The 16,569-nt window shown below is 40.5% G+C and overlaps 1 protein-coding gene, 1 long non-coding RNA gene and 1 other non-coding gene across 15 annotated transcripts in view; 1 reads left to right on the forward strand and 2 right to left on the reverse strand.

Moving 5' to 3' along the window:
* Positions 1-16,569, forward strand: part of KHDRBS3 (KH RNA binding domain containing, signal transduction associated 3) — a 185,504-nt gene that overhangs the window by 108,553 nt on the left and 60,382 nt on the right. For all 13 annotated transcript variants that reach the window (XR_007401599.1, XM_049092775.1, XM_049092772.1 and 10 more), the window contains exon 6: positions 5,981-6,176. Coding sequence is in view for 12 of the 13 variants with exons in the window: in XM_049092775.1 (XP_048948732.1) it covers positions 5,981-6,176 (196 nt within the window). In the remaining variant the exon portion in view is untranslated. The remainder of the gene's footprint in view (positions 1-5,980; positions 6,177-16,569) is intronic.
* Positions 3,595-3,699, reverse strand: LOC112662561 (U6 spliceosomal RNA). The gene has a single exon (XR_003138657.1). It is a non-coding gene; the product is annotated as a U6 spliceosomal RNA (small nuclear RNA).
* Positions 11,175-13,331, reverse strand: LOC112662527 (uncharacterized). The gene is made up of 3 exons (XR_003138636.3): positions 13,057-13,331; positions 11,808-12,249; positions 11,175-11,347 (listed from the first exon to the last, which is right to left on the reverse strand). It is a non-coding gene; the product is annotated as an uncharacterized LOC112662527 (long non-coding RNA).

Consider the following 16,569-nt stretch of genomic DNA (forward strand, 5'->3'; position numbering starts at 1 on the left):
CTTTCTGTGTCCTGTGTCATTTTTCCTACACAGTACCGCTAAGAAACAGTTTGTATAACCCACTTCACTCTGGAGGAACTGGTTTGGAAAGTTCAGACTTGATTAGCTTGAGTGTTAACTGGAAGGCAGAAGTTAAGACAAGTGTAGTGAATAACTGAATTCAGGTCTGACTCCAGTGTCCTTTCTCTTGACCAGCATGTTCACTAAACCAATTTTTATGGCCTACGATGAACAAAAACAGACCTAATTTACAATTCTTATAAAAGGAATAATACAAGTTACCTAAGGGTGGAAGTCTTAGAACTTGCATCTTTTCGATGGCCTTAAAGTTTGGAGAAGTACTGGTCAGGTTTTTTGTAAGATGTCCCCCATTTGGGATGGGTCTAATGTTTTTCTCAAGATTAGCCTGGGGTTAAAGGTTTGGGGAACAAACCCCACAAAGGTGAAGTGTCATTTTCATCACATTGTGTCAAGGATCCATATTGTCCACAGGACTCAGTGCAGCTGATCTTGCCTTGGTAACCTGGCTGAAGTCATATTTGTCAGGTTTCCTCACTTTTTTCCCCCCACGAAGGATCGAATACCTGCATAAATTATTGGAATATTTTTTCTCTTCTCTCCAACTTATTATTTCAATCATTTGTTTATGTTAGTGTGGACTTATGGGTGTTTATTCATTGTATACAGTGGGTTAAAATTCAGTAATGCTTATTCTTTTTACTCAAGTTGTTTTAGCTTTGGTTACTGGGTGTTCTTTGAGTTGGCTCCCCTGCTCCTTCCACATACCCTCAAAAAATTTTTATTGGTTATTTTACATTCATTTCTTTATCTATTTTTGAGCACTTCCTTACTTGCTGCTCTATAAGTTGCCCTAGCATCATCTTGCACACTTCCTGCTCTAGTCCTGGACACTGCCATTTCTCCGAGGAGCCTTGGTTCCTTTCATTGGAGGGTGGGAGAGACCAAGATCTGAATGCGGGTTCTGCTCCTTGCTGCTGGTATGTCCTCGCTTCTAGGCCCTGTCAGCTAACAGAGTGAGGAAGCATATGTATGCTGCTAAGCCATATCTGCACATGTTTCTATGTGTGACCACCTGTACCCAGAGTAAATGGATCAAGAGTTCATACTGATGTCTCCGATTCCAATCCATGACCATAGTGTTCATTCTAGCCTCTTCCCCTCGCTTATCTGTAACCGTCACTCCAACACCATCCATTTAATTGCTTGATTCCAGGGTACGTATAGAGTGTATCAGAATCATTACATGTACCTGCATCCCTCCTCATGAGAAGTAAGCGTATCACCTAGAGCAGTGCTTATATGCCATTCTTTTGCCTTTAGCCTTATAAGCTGCACTCTTTTCTAAATTTATTTTACCTCTCAACTTCATAAAGGTGTTGTATATGTTTTTCATACAGGTAAAATGCTTTGTCACATTTAGCATTCCATCTTAGAAGCCCTCAATTTCCTAAATAATATATATATATATTTTTAGTTTGCATACATTAAAGTTCACTCTTTGTGCTGTTGGGTGTTGACAAATGCTTTGTGTCACATATCCACCATTTCAGCACCCTGCAGAATAGTTTTGTTCCCCTCCCGTGTTCCCATGGCTTTATCGGTTCACTCCTCCCCTCAACCTGTGTCAACCATGCGTTCTTTTTTTTTTTTTTTAAACTCATCACTAGTTTTTTTCTTTCCCAGTACGTCCTATAATTAGAGTCATACAGTGTGTAGCCTTTTGAGATTGGCTTCTTTCACTTAGAAACATACATTTAGGTTCATCCATGTCTTTTCCTGGTTTATGAGCTCATTTCTCTTCATTGCCAAATATTATTCCATTATATGCATGCACCCCAGCCTGCTTACCCATTCATCCCTTAAAGATATCGATATATTGGTGGTTTTAGGCACGGTGCATAAAGCTTCAACAAACTTTCATGTGCAAGTAAGTTTTTGAATCATGTGAGTAAATACCTAGGAATACAGTTGCTGGGTTGGATGATAATATCGTGGTTGGCTTTGTAAGAAAGTGCCAAACTATCCTTCTAAGGGACTGTACTCTTTTGCATGCCCACCGGCAACGAATGAGAGCACCTTGTTCTTCACATCCTTGCCATCAGTTGGTATATTCAGTTTCTTTTGATTTTAGTTATTCTAATAGATTATAATTTGCAATTTCTTTTGATTTAGTTATTCTAATATAATTTAATTTGCAATTCCCTAATGACAAATGATATAGAACATTTTTTCCTTTGGTTATTTGCCATTCTGTATAGCTTCTCCAGTGAGCGGTGTGTTCCTTTGCCCATTTTTAAATTGGATTTTCTTATTGTTGAGTTTTAAAAGTTCTTTGTATATTTTGGATACAAGTTTTTTTTTTTTTTAAATCAGATATATGTTTTGCAAGTATTTTCTCCTTTTCTGTGACCTGTCTCTTCATCTTTTAACAGTGTCCTTCTCAGAGAAGTCTTTTTTTTTTTTTACTCAGAGAAGTCTTTAAGAAAGTCCCGCTTACCAATTTTTAGCTCATGGATTACGTTTTATATGTTGTATCTAAAACTCATCATCAGGGCAGCCCAGGTGGCTCAGCGGTTTAGCGCTGCCTTCAGCCCAGGCAGGGCCTGATCCTGGAGACCCAGGATCAAGTCCCACATTGACCTCCCTGCAGGGAGCCTGCTACTCCCTCTGCCTGTGTCTCTGCCTCTCTCTCTCTCTCTCTCTCATGAATAAATAAATAAAATCTTAAAAAAAAAAAAAAAAACCTCATCATCAAACCAAAGTCACACCGATTTCTTGATTTCTTCTGAATTTTCTTCTATAAGTCTTATATTTTATATTAAGTCTAAAATCCATTTTGAGTTAACTTTTGTGAAAGATATGTCTAGGTTCTTTTCTGTTTCTTTTTTTTTTCTTTTTGTGGCACACATAGAAGTCTGTTTGTTCCAGCACTATTTCATTGAATTGTCTTTGCTTCTTTGTCAGTAGTTCCTTGACTACATTTCTATGAATCAATTTCAGGGCTCTCTCTTTTGTTCTACTGTTCTGTGTGTATATTTTTTCCATCAATACTTATTACCTTGATTACTGTAGCTTCATAATAAGTCAGATGCTGTGAGTCATCTAGAATTTTCTTCTTCAGTATTAAGTTGTCTGTTGTGGCTCTTTTGCATTTCTATATACGCTCTAGAATATGTTCGTCAGTCTACAAAGTATTTCTCTGGGATTTTGATTGGGATTATATTGAGTCTGTAGGTCAAGATGAGAAGAATTGACAACTGAACAGTATTGACTGTAATAATCGTTAAGCATGGGATATTTCTCCTTTGATTTATTTCATCAGAGTTTTATGGTTTTCTACATAGAATAGTTAGTTGTACAGTTAGATTTTGTTAGATTTGTACCAAAACATTTCATTTATTTCCTTGCTTTAATAAATGTTATCATTACTTTGTATTTTTAATTTTTTTATTGTGTATTTTTTTAAAGACTTTTTTTTTTCTACAGCAATTTTAGGTTCACAACAAAATGGAGAGGAAGGTACAGAGATTTCCCAAAGGCCCCTTGCCCCTCCACCCCCGCCGACATGCATAGGGAAATATGAAATACTTCACAAATTGATATGTTGTCCTTGAGCAGAGACTCTGCTAATCTTCTCGGTATTATTACAATTTTAGTATATATCTTGCCAAAACAAATACTGTTAAATTATCTTTTAATTTCAAATTTTAGTTGTCCATTGCTGTTGTATGATATATATTGTTGAGTTATTGTCTGTATTCTGAGACCTTGGTTTGTGCAATAAGATCTAGGAGTTTTTATTTGTTTGCTTGCTTTGTTTTATTTTGTTCTGATTAATTCTTTGGGAATTTTTACATGGAAATGATGTCACCTGTAAATAAAATTTTATTTTTTCTTCCACAATCTTACAAGTTTTATTCCCTTTTCTTACTGAATTAGGACTTCCAGTAAAATTTGAATAGGAGTAGTAAGAATGGCCATCCTTACCTTATTCCCAGTCATAAGGGGGAAGCATCCAGTTTCTTACCTTTCAGTATGATAGTAGTTGTAGGTTTTTGTAGATCTTTGTTTCAACTTGGAGATATTTTCCTCTATTCCTGCTTTGTCGAGAATTTTTATCATGAATGATGTTGTATTTTGTTAGATGTTTTTTTCTGCTCTTTATGATTATATGATTTTTTTTCCCCCTAAGCCTGTTGATGTAGTAGGTCACATTTGTTTGCTAATGTTGAACCAGCCTTACATACCTGGAATAAATCCCACTTGGTCATGGTATATACCTTTTAAATATATTGTTGGATTTAATTCGCTACTATTATTGAGGAATTGTGCACCTTTGTTCTTGGAAAGATGTGGATTTTGTTTTGTTTTGTTTTGTTTCATTTCATAATGTCTTTGGTTATTAGGAGGCCTCATCCTTTTTCCCCTTTGGATGACATGTCCCTTCCTGGGGAGGTCAGATATCAGCTAGGCCAGTCCCTTGGCATCTTCCCTAGACTAATATATAAAAGAATTGACCAGTGAAACCATCTGGGCTTGGTGCTTTTCTTTTCTTTTCTTTTTTTTTTCTTTTATTTTCTTTTCTTTTTTTTTTTTTTTTTTTTTTTTAATAGAGGGGTGGAGGGGGGCAGAGTGGGAGGCAGAACCTTAAGCAGGCTCCATGGCCAGTATGGAGCCTAATGTGGGGCTCGATCTTACAACCCCAATATCATGACCTGAGCTGAAATCAAGAGTCGGGTTCATAACTGACTGAGCTACCCAGGGACCCTGGTGCTTTTTTGTTTTGAAAGGTTAGTAATTACTTTTTCACTGAAGTTCTTTAATAGAACTTTATTCCAGTTGCTTAATTCCCCATTTGTGGGGTTTGGATTTGGTCATTTGTATATTTCAAGGAATTAGTGAAATTCATCTAAGTTAACAAATTTATAGGCCTTGAGTTTGTAATCTTCTTTATATCCTTTAATGCCCTTTCAGTCAGTAGTGAGGACCCCAATTTCATTTCTGATATTGTTTATTTTTCTTGTTTAGCATACCGAGATGTTTATCAATTATATTGATCCGTTCAAAGAAACAGCTTTTGGTTTTGATAATTTTCTCTGTTTTTAGCTAGGTATTTGTTATCCCAATCAAACTGAAGAAGACATGTAGGCATCCACATTATCTGTGACAGTTCTCCTTATTTGGGGGATGTTGTGGCAGGTGGATCACGCCAAATCTTTATTCTGTGGTGTAGCTGCATTTTTCCATCTTCATTTCTTCATAAGCCTTGCACATTTTCTCAAGTTTTTGCTTATGTTGAGCTCTTCTTGATACAGCTCCTTTCTTCCTTCCTCTCTGACTTGAAATCTTATATTTTATGTTAGAAATACATAAATATGCTGAATTCTACTTCAGAAAGTATCTGTGTTTATTTAACTTAAGAATGGTATTTTAAATTACTAAATGTTCAGTACATTATTTGGGAAGGTACATTTAATTTTCTCTTTCATGGAACTCTGATGTATGCTTTGGTCCCTAGCTTTGCTAGTGGTGTGTCCTCGGTTTGAAGATCTCTGTAGCCTCGGTTTCCTTGTCCACAGACAAGCAGATACAGCCCACTTCATAGTGCTGGCATGAAGGTTGGTTGTGAGCCTGACCTGGCATCACAGAGAGATCCTCAGTAGGTGCTGCAGCCTTCCCACGTGTCATAGCTTCCTACTCTCTCTTAGCCAGAAATTGAGTCTTGGGGTTTCTTTGTTGTTATTTTATTTATTGCTGCTGGATAAGCCACCGAAATGACTTAAATTCCTTTTGCTATGTAGTTGTTTCTCACTTGTTTTAGTTTTCACTTTGCATATGATTTCCTTATTTCTCTTTACAGAAATATGGAACGTTGATTTTTCTGAAATATAAATTCATGTGAACCATGGAATGGTAGAGAATATGATGAATATTGCTAACTTGACCTTCTTGCTTGCAGGGGAAGGGGAGGAGTCACCACCCGGCCAGTTGGAGTTGGTGTACCACGAGGGACGCCAGCTTCCAGGGGAGTCCTTTCCACCCGAGGGCCAGTGAGTCGGGGAAGAGGACTTCTCACTCCCAGAGCAAGAGGAGTTCCCCCAACTGGGTACAGACCTCCACCACCACCCCCAACACAAGAGACCTATGGAGATTATGTAAGTCAAGTCAGGTCACACAGCAGCTGTGCTGATCTGATCGAGCCAGTCCATACATACATAGCATTGGATGTTGTAACCAAGTACCTGCCCTTACTTGCTGTTATTCTCAAATATTCCACCTTAGTTCAGCAAACATTTATTGAGTGCTAAATAAGGTGTGATATGAGAAGCATAAAAAATGAGAAAGAAATAGCCTCTTTCATCAAGTAGCTTACATCTAAGATAGGGAAGATGCATTTGGGTGGTGGGAGGTTCGAGCCCAGGATCAAGGAGACATATTATCAAGCTCTAACAGGTTTTAATGTAACATTCGTTCATGTTCCACTCCAGGTTGCCTCTGAGTAATTCAGTCATTTAAAAAAGAATCACCTACAGATGCCAAGTTGTTTTTACCCTGAAGTGTTTTCCTCTTAAGTGCTGCTGCTGAATGTGGATTCTTAGTTGAATTTTTTTTCAGTGAAGAAAACAAAAGTTCCCAGTTTTTTATGTTAATGCAAATCAGTCAGTGTTTCCATTTACCATTCAATAAGTCTTTGATACGGTTCATAGACTTAACTGAACGTAAGAGAAAGAAAATATATCCGTGGAAACTGGGTGGAGGGAAAGGGCAGAGGAGTTCTTGAACAAGCATACAAGCGCCCTGGGATTCTTCCTGTGACTTTTGAATTTAACATAAATAAAGAAAATAAGTGCAGGGTAGATGTTTCATATTAGTAATTGAAAGTCTTCAAGAAACTGTACATGAACTGTTGTCAGAGGGAAGCAGTGATGGGCTGAAGTGCAAGTTCCGATGGGTTTTCATGTTTCACGTTGGGGAGATCTCTTGCTGAGTGCTTGGTGCCTCTCTGCCTGGTGTCTGGAAGGCTGCCTTCATTCTCTGGACCGCAGAGAACGTTGTCTTCAGCAGCAGCCACTGGAAAGATCAAAGTTTTTGTACTGGACCTTGTGTAATTCCCTGAGTATGCTGTGTCCTCTCGGGCTTCCAGACCTTTGTTTTTGCTGCTCTCTCTGCCCAGAGTCTCACCTCATACACTTCCTGTTTGTCCTTGTCCACCTAGGTCAGCTATCCCCAGGGAAACTCAGAGGAGGTAGAGCTGCCATATTGAGCACTGCTATTGGAGTCCCATGTCTCTCTCCCACCTACACTGGGACTCCTGGAGGGACAAGGATGGCTAGCTTCCCTCTCTCAATGAATGGCAGAGAATGGATCCCGGGAACCAAGTAAATAACTAAATCCCATAATACTTTCACATTTTGCTATTCAGCTGAGGAAAGATGTGGCCTCTATCCCTTCTCCTTGTTTTTCATACGGTCTGACATGTTCCTATGTCCTAATATTTTGACCAAGCTGACAATAATAATCACGCCTCACGCTCTTCCACAAATGCAGAGTCTCTTGAGGATAGCAGAGGCTGCAAAGGGAAGAAAGAGCTGTTCAGTTTCTTCCAGGTAGGCCCCATGCCTGCTGTTTTCCAGCTGGGCTTACTTTGAGTTCTCTTAGGTTTGGATTAATGTAGGTCTGGCTAGATGGCATTGCCGTAACTGTCAAGCAGAGTGTGCGGAAAAGCCGGATCCTCAGCCCTACTACACCATCAGTATGGTACGAGTCACATGAAGTGCTTGTCTGGCTTCACTGTCACATTTCAGAAAGAGCAGTTACCTTCTCTCCATACATTAATTCACCTTTCCATTCAACAAGATGGATTGAATTCCCACTGTGTGAACAATACACACGTGTCCTCTCTTGCTAGGTGTATACTAGTGAGTCTAGGATGAAATTAGGTAAATACAAATAACCATTTCCTGGAAGGTTCAAGTCCAGGGGAGGAAAGAGGGGAGAAATTTAAGATGTTGTTGTTGTTGTTGTTGTTTTAATCTATTTGTAGCTCTGCTTTTTATTGATAAATGATGGGAAAGGCATTAAAGCAATTGATTTGGAAAGAATTCTGTTGAGTTAATTTACTTGCCCTTCCACCGTCTACCATGGAAAATGGGCAGCAGCCATGCAGCAGAATCCGTGTGTCCTTTCAGGAGCAGGCAGGGTTTGAGACCTTCAGAGAGAATGTAGCCTTCCCTGTTTGGGTCCCACACTTACCTGGCACTCTTCCAGGCACTGTCACTGTCACTGTGGCCACAATTCCAACATGGGGTCCTCTTCCTGCCACCCTGCAGTGTTGCCTTCAAGTAACCAACGGCCGTGTTTGCCATCCTCATTTGAGACCCCACTGTCCCCCTCCTGTGATTCCGTCCTGTTTCACACCTGAACACCTTTGAGGCAGGGAAGTCTCTCACAGGAGCAGGTCTCTAAAAGTCCTGATTTTTCCACTCTAGGGCTGGATCACTTTTCTGCATTGGCCTGCAGAGGCTCCCTCTCCCTCAGTTACTCTTCCCATATATCCCCTCTGCTTCTCTTCTCCATTCTCCTGCCTTGCAAAAAATGGTCACTTTTCTATTAGTAGAGTTCCAGCCATTCTTTCTTTACATATTAGAATGAATTCATAGGTGTTCAGGATAGTTTGATAGTTATCTAGCTAAATTTGGGGGACCAGATGAAATGAGGACCCCAGGTCTTCCACCATCTTACCTCTCCCTCCTGCTATCCTTATTTGAATTCATCTGATGTGCAACATTGGCAATTTTGTCACATTCATATAACAACTCCTACACACATGACTGCTTTCTGAGTGTGCTCTAGGTGGTAGAGTAGGACACAAAAGGAATATGGTTGACTCTTGAACTACACGAATTCAAACTGCATGGGTCCACCTGTATGGATTTTTTCTGATAATAGTACAGTACTATACATGTATTTTATCTTCCTTAGGATTGTCTTAAGATTTTTTCTTTTTTTTTTTAAGATTTTATTTTATTTATTCATGAGAAACACAGAGAGGAGAGAGAGAGAGAGATAGAGAGAGAGAGGCAGAGACACAGGCAGAGGGAGAAGCAGGCTCCATGCAGGAAGCTCGACATGGGACTCGATCCCGGGTCCCCAGGATCATGCCCTGGGCCAAAGGCAGGCGCTAAACTGCTGAGCCACCCGGGCTGCCCAAGATTTTCTTTTTTCTGGGTTATCTTATTATAAGAGGATAGTATATAATACATATAACATATAAAACGTGTTAATCAACTATGTTATTGGTAAGACTTCTGGTTAGCAGGAGGCCATTTATTAGTAGTTAGGCTTTTGGGTAGTCAAATGTTATATGCAGATTTTCAACTGCATGGGATTGACTGCTCCTACTCCTGCACTGTTCAGTGGTCACTCTTCCCCAAGTTAAATTATTGTCACAAAGCGTTTGGATTATGTGCTATACCTTTCCCTCTTGATTTGTATCTGTTACACCTAGAAAGATTGATTAAAACTAATAGCCAAGGGATCCCTGGGTGGCGCAGCGGTTTAGCGCCTGCCTTTGGCCCAGGGCGCAATCCTGGAGACCCGGGATTGAATCCCACATCGGGCTCCCGGTGCGTGGAGCCTGCTTCTCCCTCTGCCTGTGTCTCTGCCTCTCGCTCTCTCTCTCTCTCTCTCTCTCTGTGATTATCATAAATAAATAAAAATTAAAAAAAAATAAAATAAAACTAATAGCCAAGAACAAGGCTTTTCCCCACTTCACCTAGCATTTTGCAAGCCCTCTACAGTGTTATAGCGAACGCTTCATGTAGCTGAACACTGTATATAGCAAACAGTGTTGGGAACTAGTGTGAGGAGGAGACACAGTCTCCCCCCCCCCCCAACTTGCCTCAGTAGCTCTGCCTCACAGGTGTGCTCTTTTGACCTCACCTTCATTTCCTGACCCAATTTGAATTTAATTTTTTACTTCCAGCCCTTCTAAATATAACTTTGCAGTGTCTGGCATATTTCCAGACATTGGTCATTAGTCCTAACTGTTTGAAATCCTGAAGATTATTCACACAAGCTGCTTAGCTTTGGAGCACGGGAAGGGGAAAACCCAAACTTAAAAGAAACTTTTAAAAATGTGTTGTGTGTTTGTAGGACATTAGATTAGGTGGGTGTACTGAAAGATTTCCAACTTAGAAAGCCTGGGATCTTGTAACCCCTACAAAATAGTTATCTATTCATGTGGCAAGTGAGAAAGTGGAAGTTGATCTTTAAAATAATTATCCCATTGAACCAGAACGATCATATAGTAGTTTCTAAACTCCTTGAGGATATTGATCGCTTGCTTGCCATCTACCTCTATATTCCCGGCACCTACTATAACATCTGGCACATAGAAGGTTTTTAATAAGTGTTTGGTGAATGAATGAATGAATGAATGAATGCTCTCAATACTGAGTTTGGAAAAACTGCCATGTGTGGAGAACCCACCCCAGATGTCTCCCGTGTGGTTTTCATTTTTACTCATTTAGCAGTTTATGTATAAGTTAATTATGAGCATATAACTGTATAGTGCAATCATTAATATACATCTGTTTCTCACAAGATTATAAACTTCTAGGGAAAAACACTGTATCTCTAGCCAGTAGCATCATTTCTGGCACATTATATGCATTTAGTAAATCTTCACTGGATTAGAGACCTGGTAAGTTTTCCTAATGAAAACGTCCCAAGTCATTACTGTAATCATCCGGTGGGAAGCAGTATGATAGTTGGCATTTGAAAAAAACATCTTGTCTTAGTTATCCTTGTCTTCTCATGTTCAAAGGGCAGTTACAGGTTATAAAGAGATCAGACTAATTCTGTGTAGCTCCTGAAAGTAGTAGAGCAATGTAAATCTCATCTCAGTATAAGAACGAACTTTCCAGAATGATGTACTATTTAATGAGAAACTACTCTCCATGAGGCAGTTTGATATATGTTCTCTCATGTTCTTCTCATAGCCACTCAGTGAGATGTTATGATCCTATCATACAAATGAGAATTGAAGGCTGGGACAGTTAAGTGTCTTGCCTAAAGTCACGTGGCTGATGAAGAAGGAGCAGATGTGGGATTCAGAATTCAAGGCCTGTATTCTATCTTGAGCAGTCAGGGCTTTATTAAAAACTGTGCTCTAGTGGCTGAGATTATAGGCTCTTCTCATGTTTGGAGAAAAATGCAGTGGGTACCGCATGTTGCCCTCCTCAGGAGCATGAAAGGGGTGACCGGAGATTGCATTAGATGACCCCTGTGATCCCTTGTCCTGTAATCATCCGCTGGTTTTAAGCTAGATAAATGGAAATTGAGAATAATCAGGAAGAACAGAATGGGGTTTGGACTTTTAAAAGTAATAAATGGCAATTTGTTATATTTATTAGCAAAAAGAAAAACTATTTCTTTAAGAGTTTCAGAGCATCTGTAACTCTAAAAAGACTTGTCATTCCTTGGAACTCAGAAGTGTAATTTTTAAAGATCCTCCGTGAAATACATTCATAGTGATAAATGCTTTATTTCTATGAACTTGTTTGGTTGTATCTAACCAATTCAATTTACCTTTCATTTTAACTGCCATTTAACATTTATTATCTGAAGACATTATTTCCAGAATAAAAGACAAAAATTGTATCAGTTGCTTATTTAAACAAAAAAGAGAGTAACATCCTATTCCTTCAGATCCTGCCACAGCTGCGAACGTACACGTTTTAAGCCTTAAAATACTCCATATGCTTCAGAGCATGTGCACTAACCTGAAGGTATTCCAGCATAGCGTTAGGCTCAAAAACTCAATGAGTGGTTTGTGTTACAATTGTTGGTAAGCAGTTACAGTATGCCCGTTATAAGAATATGCTTGATTAGCCCCAGTGAGAAAGCCTGATAATTTGAAGGTATTTCCTTGTCAAAATGTGCCTATTGAAATTTGACTGATTTTTCTCAAGGTGTGTTTGTGAAGATATTTGATCATTTATAATGTCATCTGAGCCAACTGTTCTTCATCACAGTCACTGTCACAAAATACTCCCTGAGCATGTGTCCTTGAGAAGAACATCTGTTAGCAAATAAATCTGTTGGTCCGTGAGATGAGTGTTAGGAGAGGACAGGTGACACACAGTAGCCGTGTGCGTGCAACAGGCTTGCCGTCGGGGAGAACAGATCCTCCCGTCACTGAATGCTTGTCTTGTAAGAATAACTCTAAGGAAACAAGACAATTCAACATGATTAGCTTTTTTTCCAGGAAAGAAGAAAACAGATAATGGATATGTTTTCAACCATTTGCGTATAAATTGGGACCTTCTGCTCCACTTTTAACTTCGTAAAATTAGACATAATTACTGTAACTTCTCATCTCTTTTTTGAGAACAAGAAGTACCTCTTCCCCAAAATGACATTGATTCATTACTTGTGTCCAAATAATTAAATAACTGACAAAGTAATTAGCATAACCCAGAATACATTCAATGAGAGCACTTTAACAATTCAAAATGTTGGTGTAATTACACAGAAAGACATGTTTGATGCTTCCTGGCAGAGCCCAATTTACATATGAATTTCTAAAATGAAACCATTTTTGATAAATCCCTTTAGGCTCGACATGCAGAAAAAAACCAACCAAAATAGATGCATGGTCTCCAAGCACTATCTTTTACTGTCTCTGAAAAACGTTGTCCGTTCTCATGATTTTGTTCATAACGACTAGACCTAACTCCCTAACTCCGGCCTCTCCGCTGCGTGCCCTCCAGTACCCGCTTCCGTGTCCTTCTGTCCCTGGCACCCCAGGCACCGTCCGAGCCGCTCGCAGAGGCGGGGACCGTGGTCTGTGATCACAAGCCCACCAAGCCCTGGCACGTCTGCGAGGCTATTTGGCCTCCAGCTCCTCAGGCCAGCCCAGCCTGGGGGAAGGCGCTTGTCATCCTCGTCCTCGGAGCCACCCAGGTCTCCCTCGCTGCGTCCAGCCCGTGGGTGTGACCGTGTCCTCCCTGCCCTTCTCCCCGGCTGCACCTGTCTGCGATGTTTGTCCCCACGTCTCAGCTGTCACCCGCTTTCCATCTGGTTGGCTCGACTGTTCCTACCACCCGACATACAACAGTGTTTCAGTAAATACTGGTTGTTGAGATGGACGGACGGACGGATGGATGGATGGATGTGCAGACAGACATGTGGGTGATTGCCGTGGCCTACTGACTCACGCCCTTGCTCACAGCCCTGTCCTGGCTCTGCGTCCTTCCCTTCACACTACTTCTAGAGCACTTTCTAGTGTTTCAATTCCAGCTCCAGAACAGAAGAACTAGTTTAGAATTCTAGAAGGAAAGCTTGAGATTCTTCTGAGTGACATCTGAAGGCCTGAAGTCCTGTCTGACTGTTCAGCCTCCTAACCCTCTGCTGTCCCCCAGTGATCGTTTCACATCCTGTTGACCTGTCGTTCCTTCAACACAGCAGGGACCTGAATGCCCTGTCGCCTAAAATGTGCTATCCGCTCTCTTGGAGCACCTTTCTTGTTTTGTCCATGCCAGCTCTTCTGCTCCTCTCTTCTCTCCCCTCTCCTCCCCTTACATCCCCTCCCCTCCCTTCCATTCCCCATCCTCTCCCTTCCCCTTTCCCCTCACCTCCTCTCATCTCTGTTTGCCCAGAGCCTATCACAGGGCCTGACCTTTTAGAGACAATAAACATGTGCTTCAACGTGGATGGAACTGGAGGGTATTATGCTGAGTGAAATAAGTCAATCGGAGAAGGACAAACATTATATGGTCTCATTCATTTGGGGAACATAAAAAATAGTGAAAGGGAATAAAGGGGAAAGGAGAAAAAATGAGTGGGAAATATCAGAAAGGGAGACAGAACATGGAAGACTCCTAACTCTGGGAAATGAACTAGGGGTGGTGGAAGGGGAGGTGGGTGGGGGTGGGGGTGACTGGGTGACAGGCACTGAGGGGGCACTTGACGGGATGAGCACTGGGTGTTATTCTATATGTTGGCAAATTGAACACCAATAAAAAATAAATTTAAATAAATAAATAAATAAATAAATAAATAAATAAATTAAATAAACGTGGAGGGTAGCCTTTCTTACCAGCTAATTGTGTCGTTCCATGTGTCTCGTGCATGTTGAATATACTTACTGAAGTGAAATTGAGTCTCTAGCACCAATTTTAGCAACATAACATGGCTCATTTAGTGAACTAATAAATGTGAAAGACAATACAATTTAATAAAGAAATGTTATTCTGAGAGGTGAAATGGCTGGTTTTTTATTCCCCTTCTTGTCAATATCACCTTTCTTTCTTATGCAAATTATTTAACCCTTTTGGACTTTGGTTGCTGTGAGGTGCTGATGGTACTTCACCTAGTGAAGGAGCAGGTTAGGCCAGGGTCCTAACTTCTCTTCCAACTTGAGAATTCTCTGATTGTTTTCTGAAGCTGTCTTGGTTCTCACTGTCACCCTAGAGATGTTTTTTTTCTAATAAGGAACTACATTTCATCAGATAGAAATCTTGATACTGAAAAGAAACTTACAGAATAAACAAAGCAAACTAAATTTTAATGAGAGAAACAAACTAGAAGTGAAAGTGAGCGTGTGGCTCTGAGTCTGTTGAATTCTAGAACAGAAGTTTTGAAAAATGTTTTAAAAATGAGATTTCTTGGGCAGCCCTGGTGGCCCAGAGGTTTAGCGCTGCCTTCAGCCTGGGGTGTGATCCTGGAGACCAGGGATCGAGTCCCGCATCAGGCTCCCTGCATGGAGCCTGCTTCTCCCTCTGCCTATGTCTCTGTCTCTCTCTGTCTCTCATAAATAAATAAATAAAATCTTTTAAAAAAATGAGGTTTCTTTTCAAATGCATACTTACCATTCAAGATATATAAACTCGAGTTGCCTTGGAAATTTTAATCATACTATTTTCTAACTCATTTAATTATGACCGTGCTGCGCATCTCTTTCTTCATAGGGAGTACGTGCCACTCGGGGAGGTCCCCTGATAACTTCGTGTGTAATCACTGTAAGCTTTCGAGGCCAAGCAGATGGGTTGATCCCCTTTAAACATAAATATGGTAGGACATTCTAGAAGTGGTATACCTTCATCAGAATGTGGAAGCTCTGCAGGTACTTGGTATGCCCTGAGGATCCAGCTGAGATGTGTAGTGAGGGGAAAGTGGGATCATCCTGCCTCATCCACGTGGTGCAGTGCTGCCCACTTGCCAGAGGCGAGGGACTGCCAGGTGGATGAGGGCTCTCCTGGAGCCCTGCTCTGCCCCCGGTGCACGGTGTCAGGTGTGGAGATGGAGCGTCTCAAGACACTCCCACTACAGCCCCAAGGGCTGTTTCCTCCTAGGACATCTGCCATTTGTTAACTTATTCTGTGTTTTAAAATGTCACAGCCAGGGGATGCCCGGGTGGCTCAGTGGTTGAGCACCTGCCTTTGCCTTGGGGTCCTGGGATCGAGTCCCGCATGGGGCTCCCTGCAGGGAGCCTGCTTCTCCCTCTGCCTGTGTCTGTGCCTCTCTCTCTCTGCATCTCTCATGAATGAATAAATAAAATCTTTAGAAAAAATAAAAAGTCACAGCCAGTTTTGAATGGGAGCGGAAATCTAAACCTTGGGTTTCACAAGCAGACAGGCCTCTCCTGTCTCTTCTCCGGCACCATGGCTCCTTCTCTGTGGAAGATGAAATGTGCTTTAAGAACAACACTGCTCCTCCTGTTCTCAGTGTCCTCCTCCAAAACATGCCCCTACAGGGACTGCCGTTGACTCCTTTGCCAGAAGAACCAACTCTTCCAAATTTTCAGTGACTGGAAACATCCATGAAGGCCTTTAGGGAAATCCAAATATATTTCGTAAATGTACATGTAATTCTATAATGTAGATTTTGTTTAGAAGACTCAGTGAAGTCATGATCCTCTTTCTTTTGTGAGCTCACCTGGTTTTGATTATATAGTGAATTTGGGGACTTTAATTACAGAAGGGGGTTGTACCGATGGCAAATTTTCCCAATGCAGTGACTACTGGCATAATTTTTTTGACAGTTAACTAATCTCTAAATTGTTTCAATTATCTTGTTTTCCATAGTGAGAAATTTAATTAAAACAGAGTACAGATTGTAAAAAGGTTATTTATGAAAATGCATTTTAAATGGGAATTGAAAAGCCTAGGGACACCTTTTTATTTTAGATAAAAAGATGAAGGTTCTATAATTTTTTACATCCATTTTACTAGAAGCAAGAATAAGAGCCACATGCAATTTACTTGAAATGTCTATCAGGACTGTCACAAGTTGATCTCTTTCCTAAATTGCTTGAAAGGTTGACCTATTTTGGAAACGTAGAACTTTAAGAAATGATTTCAGGTTTTAAATTTATGTATTTAGAGGTTGTTTTTTCTTCTCTGTACTTTAAACAGAACAACCAGAAAAGTGTTTTGTTTAAGAGCATGGAGCCCTATGGAATGACAGTGTTGTCTCTAGGACATGGAGAACATGCCCTAGAACATTGTTTCTGTAATGAGGCTTGCCCGTTGCAGGGAGTGA

This window comes from Canis lupus, chromosome 13 (genome assembly GCF_003254725.2).
Source record: "Canis lupus dingo isolate Sandy chromosome 13, ASM325472v2, whole genome shotgun sequence".
Taxonomy (NCBI): Eukaryota; Metazoa; Chordata; class Mammalia; order Carnivora; family Canidae; genus Canis; species Canis lupus.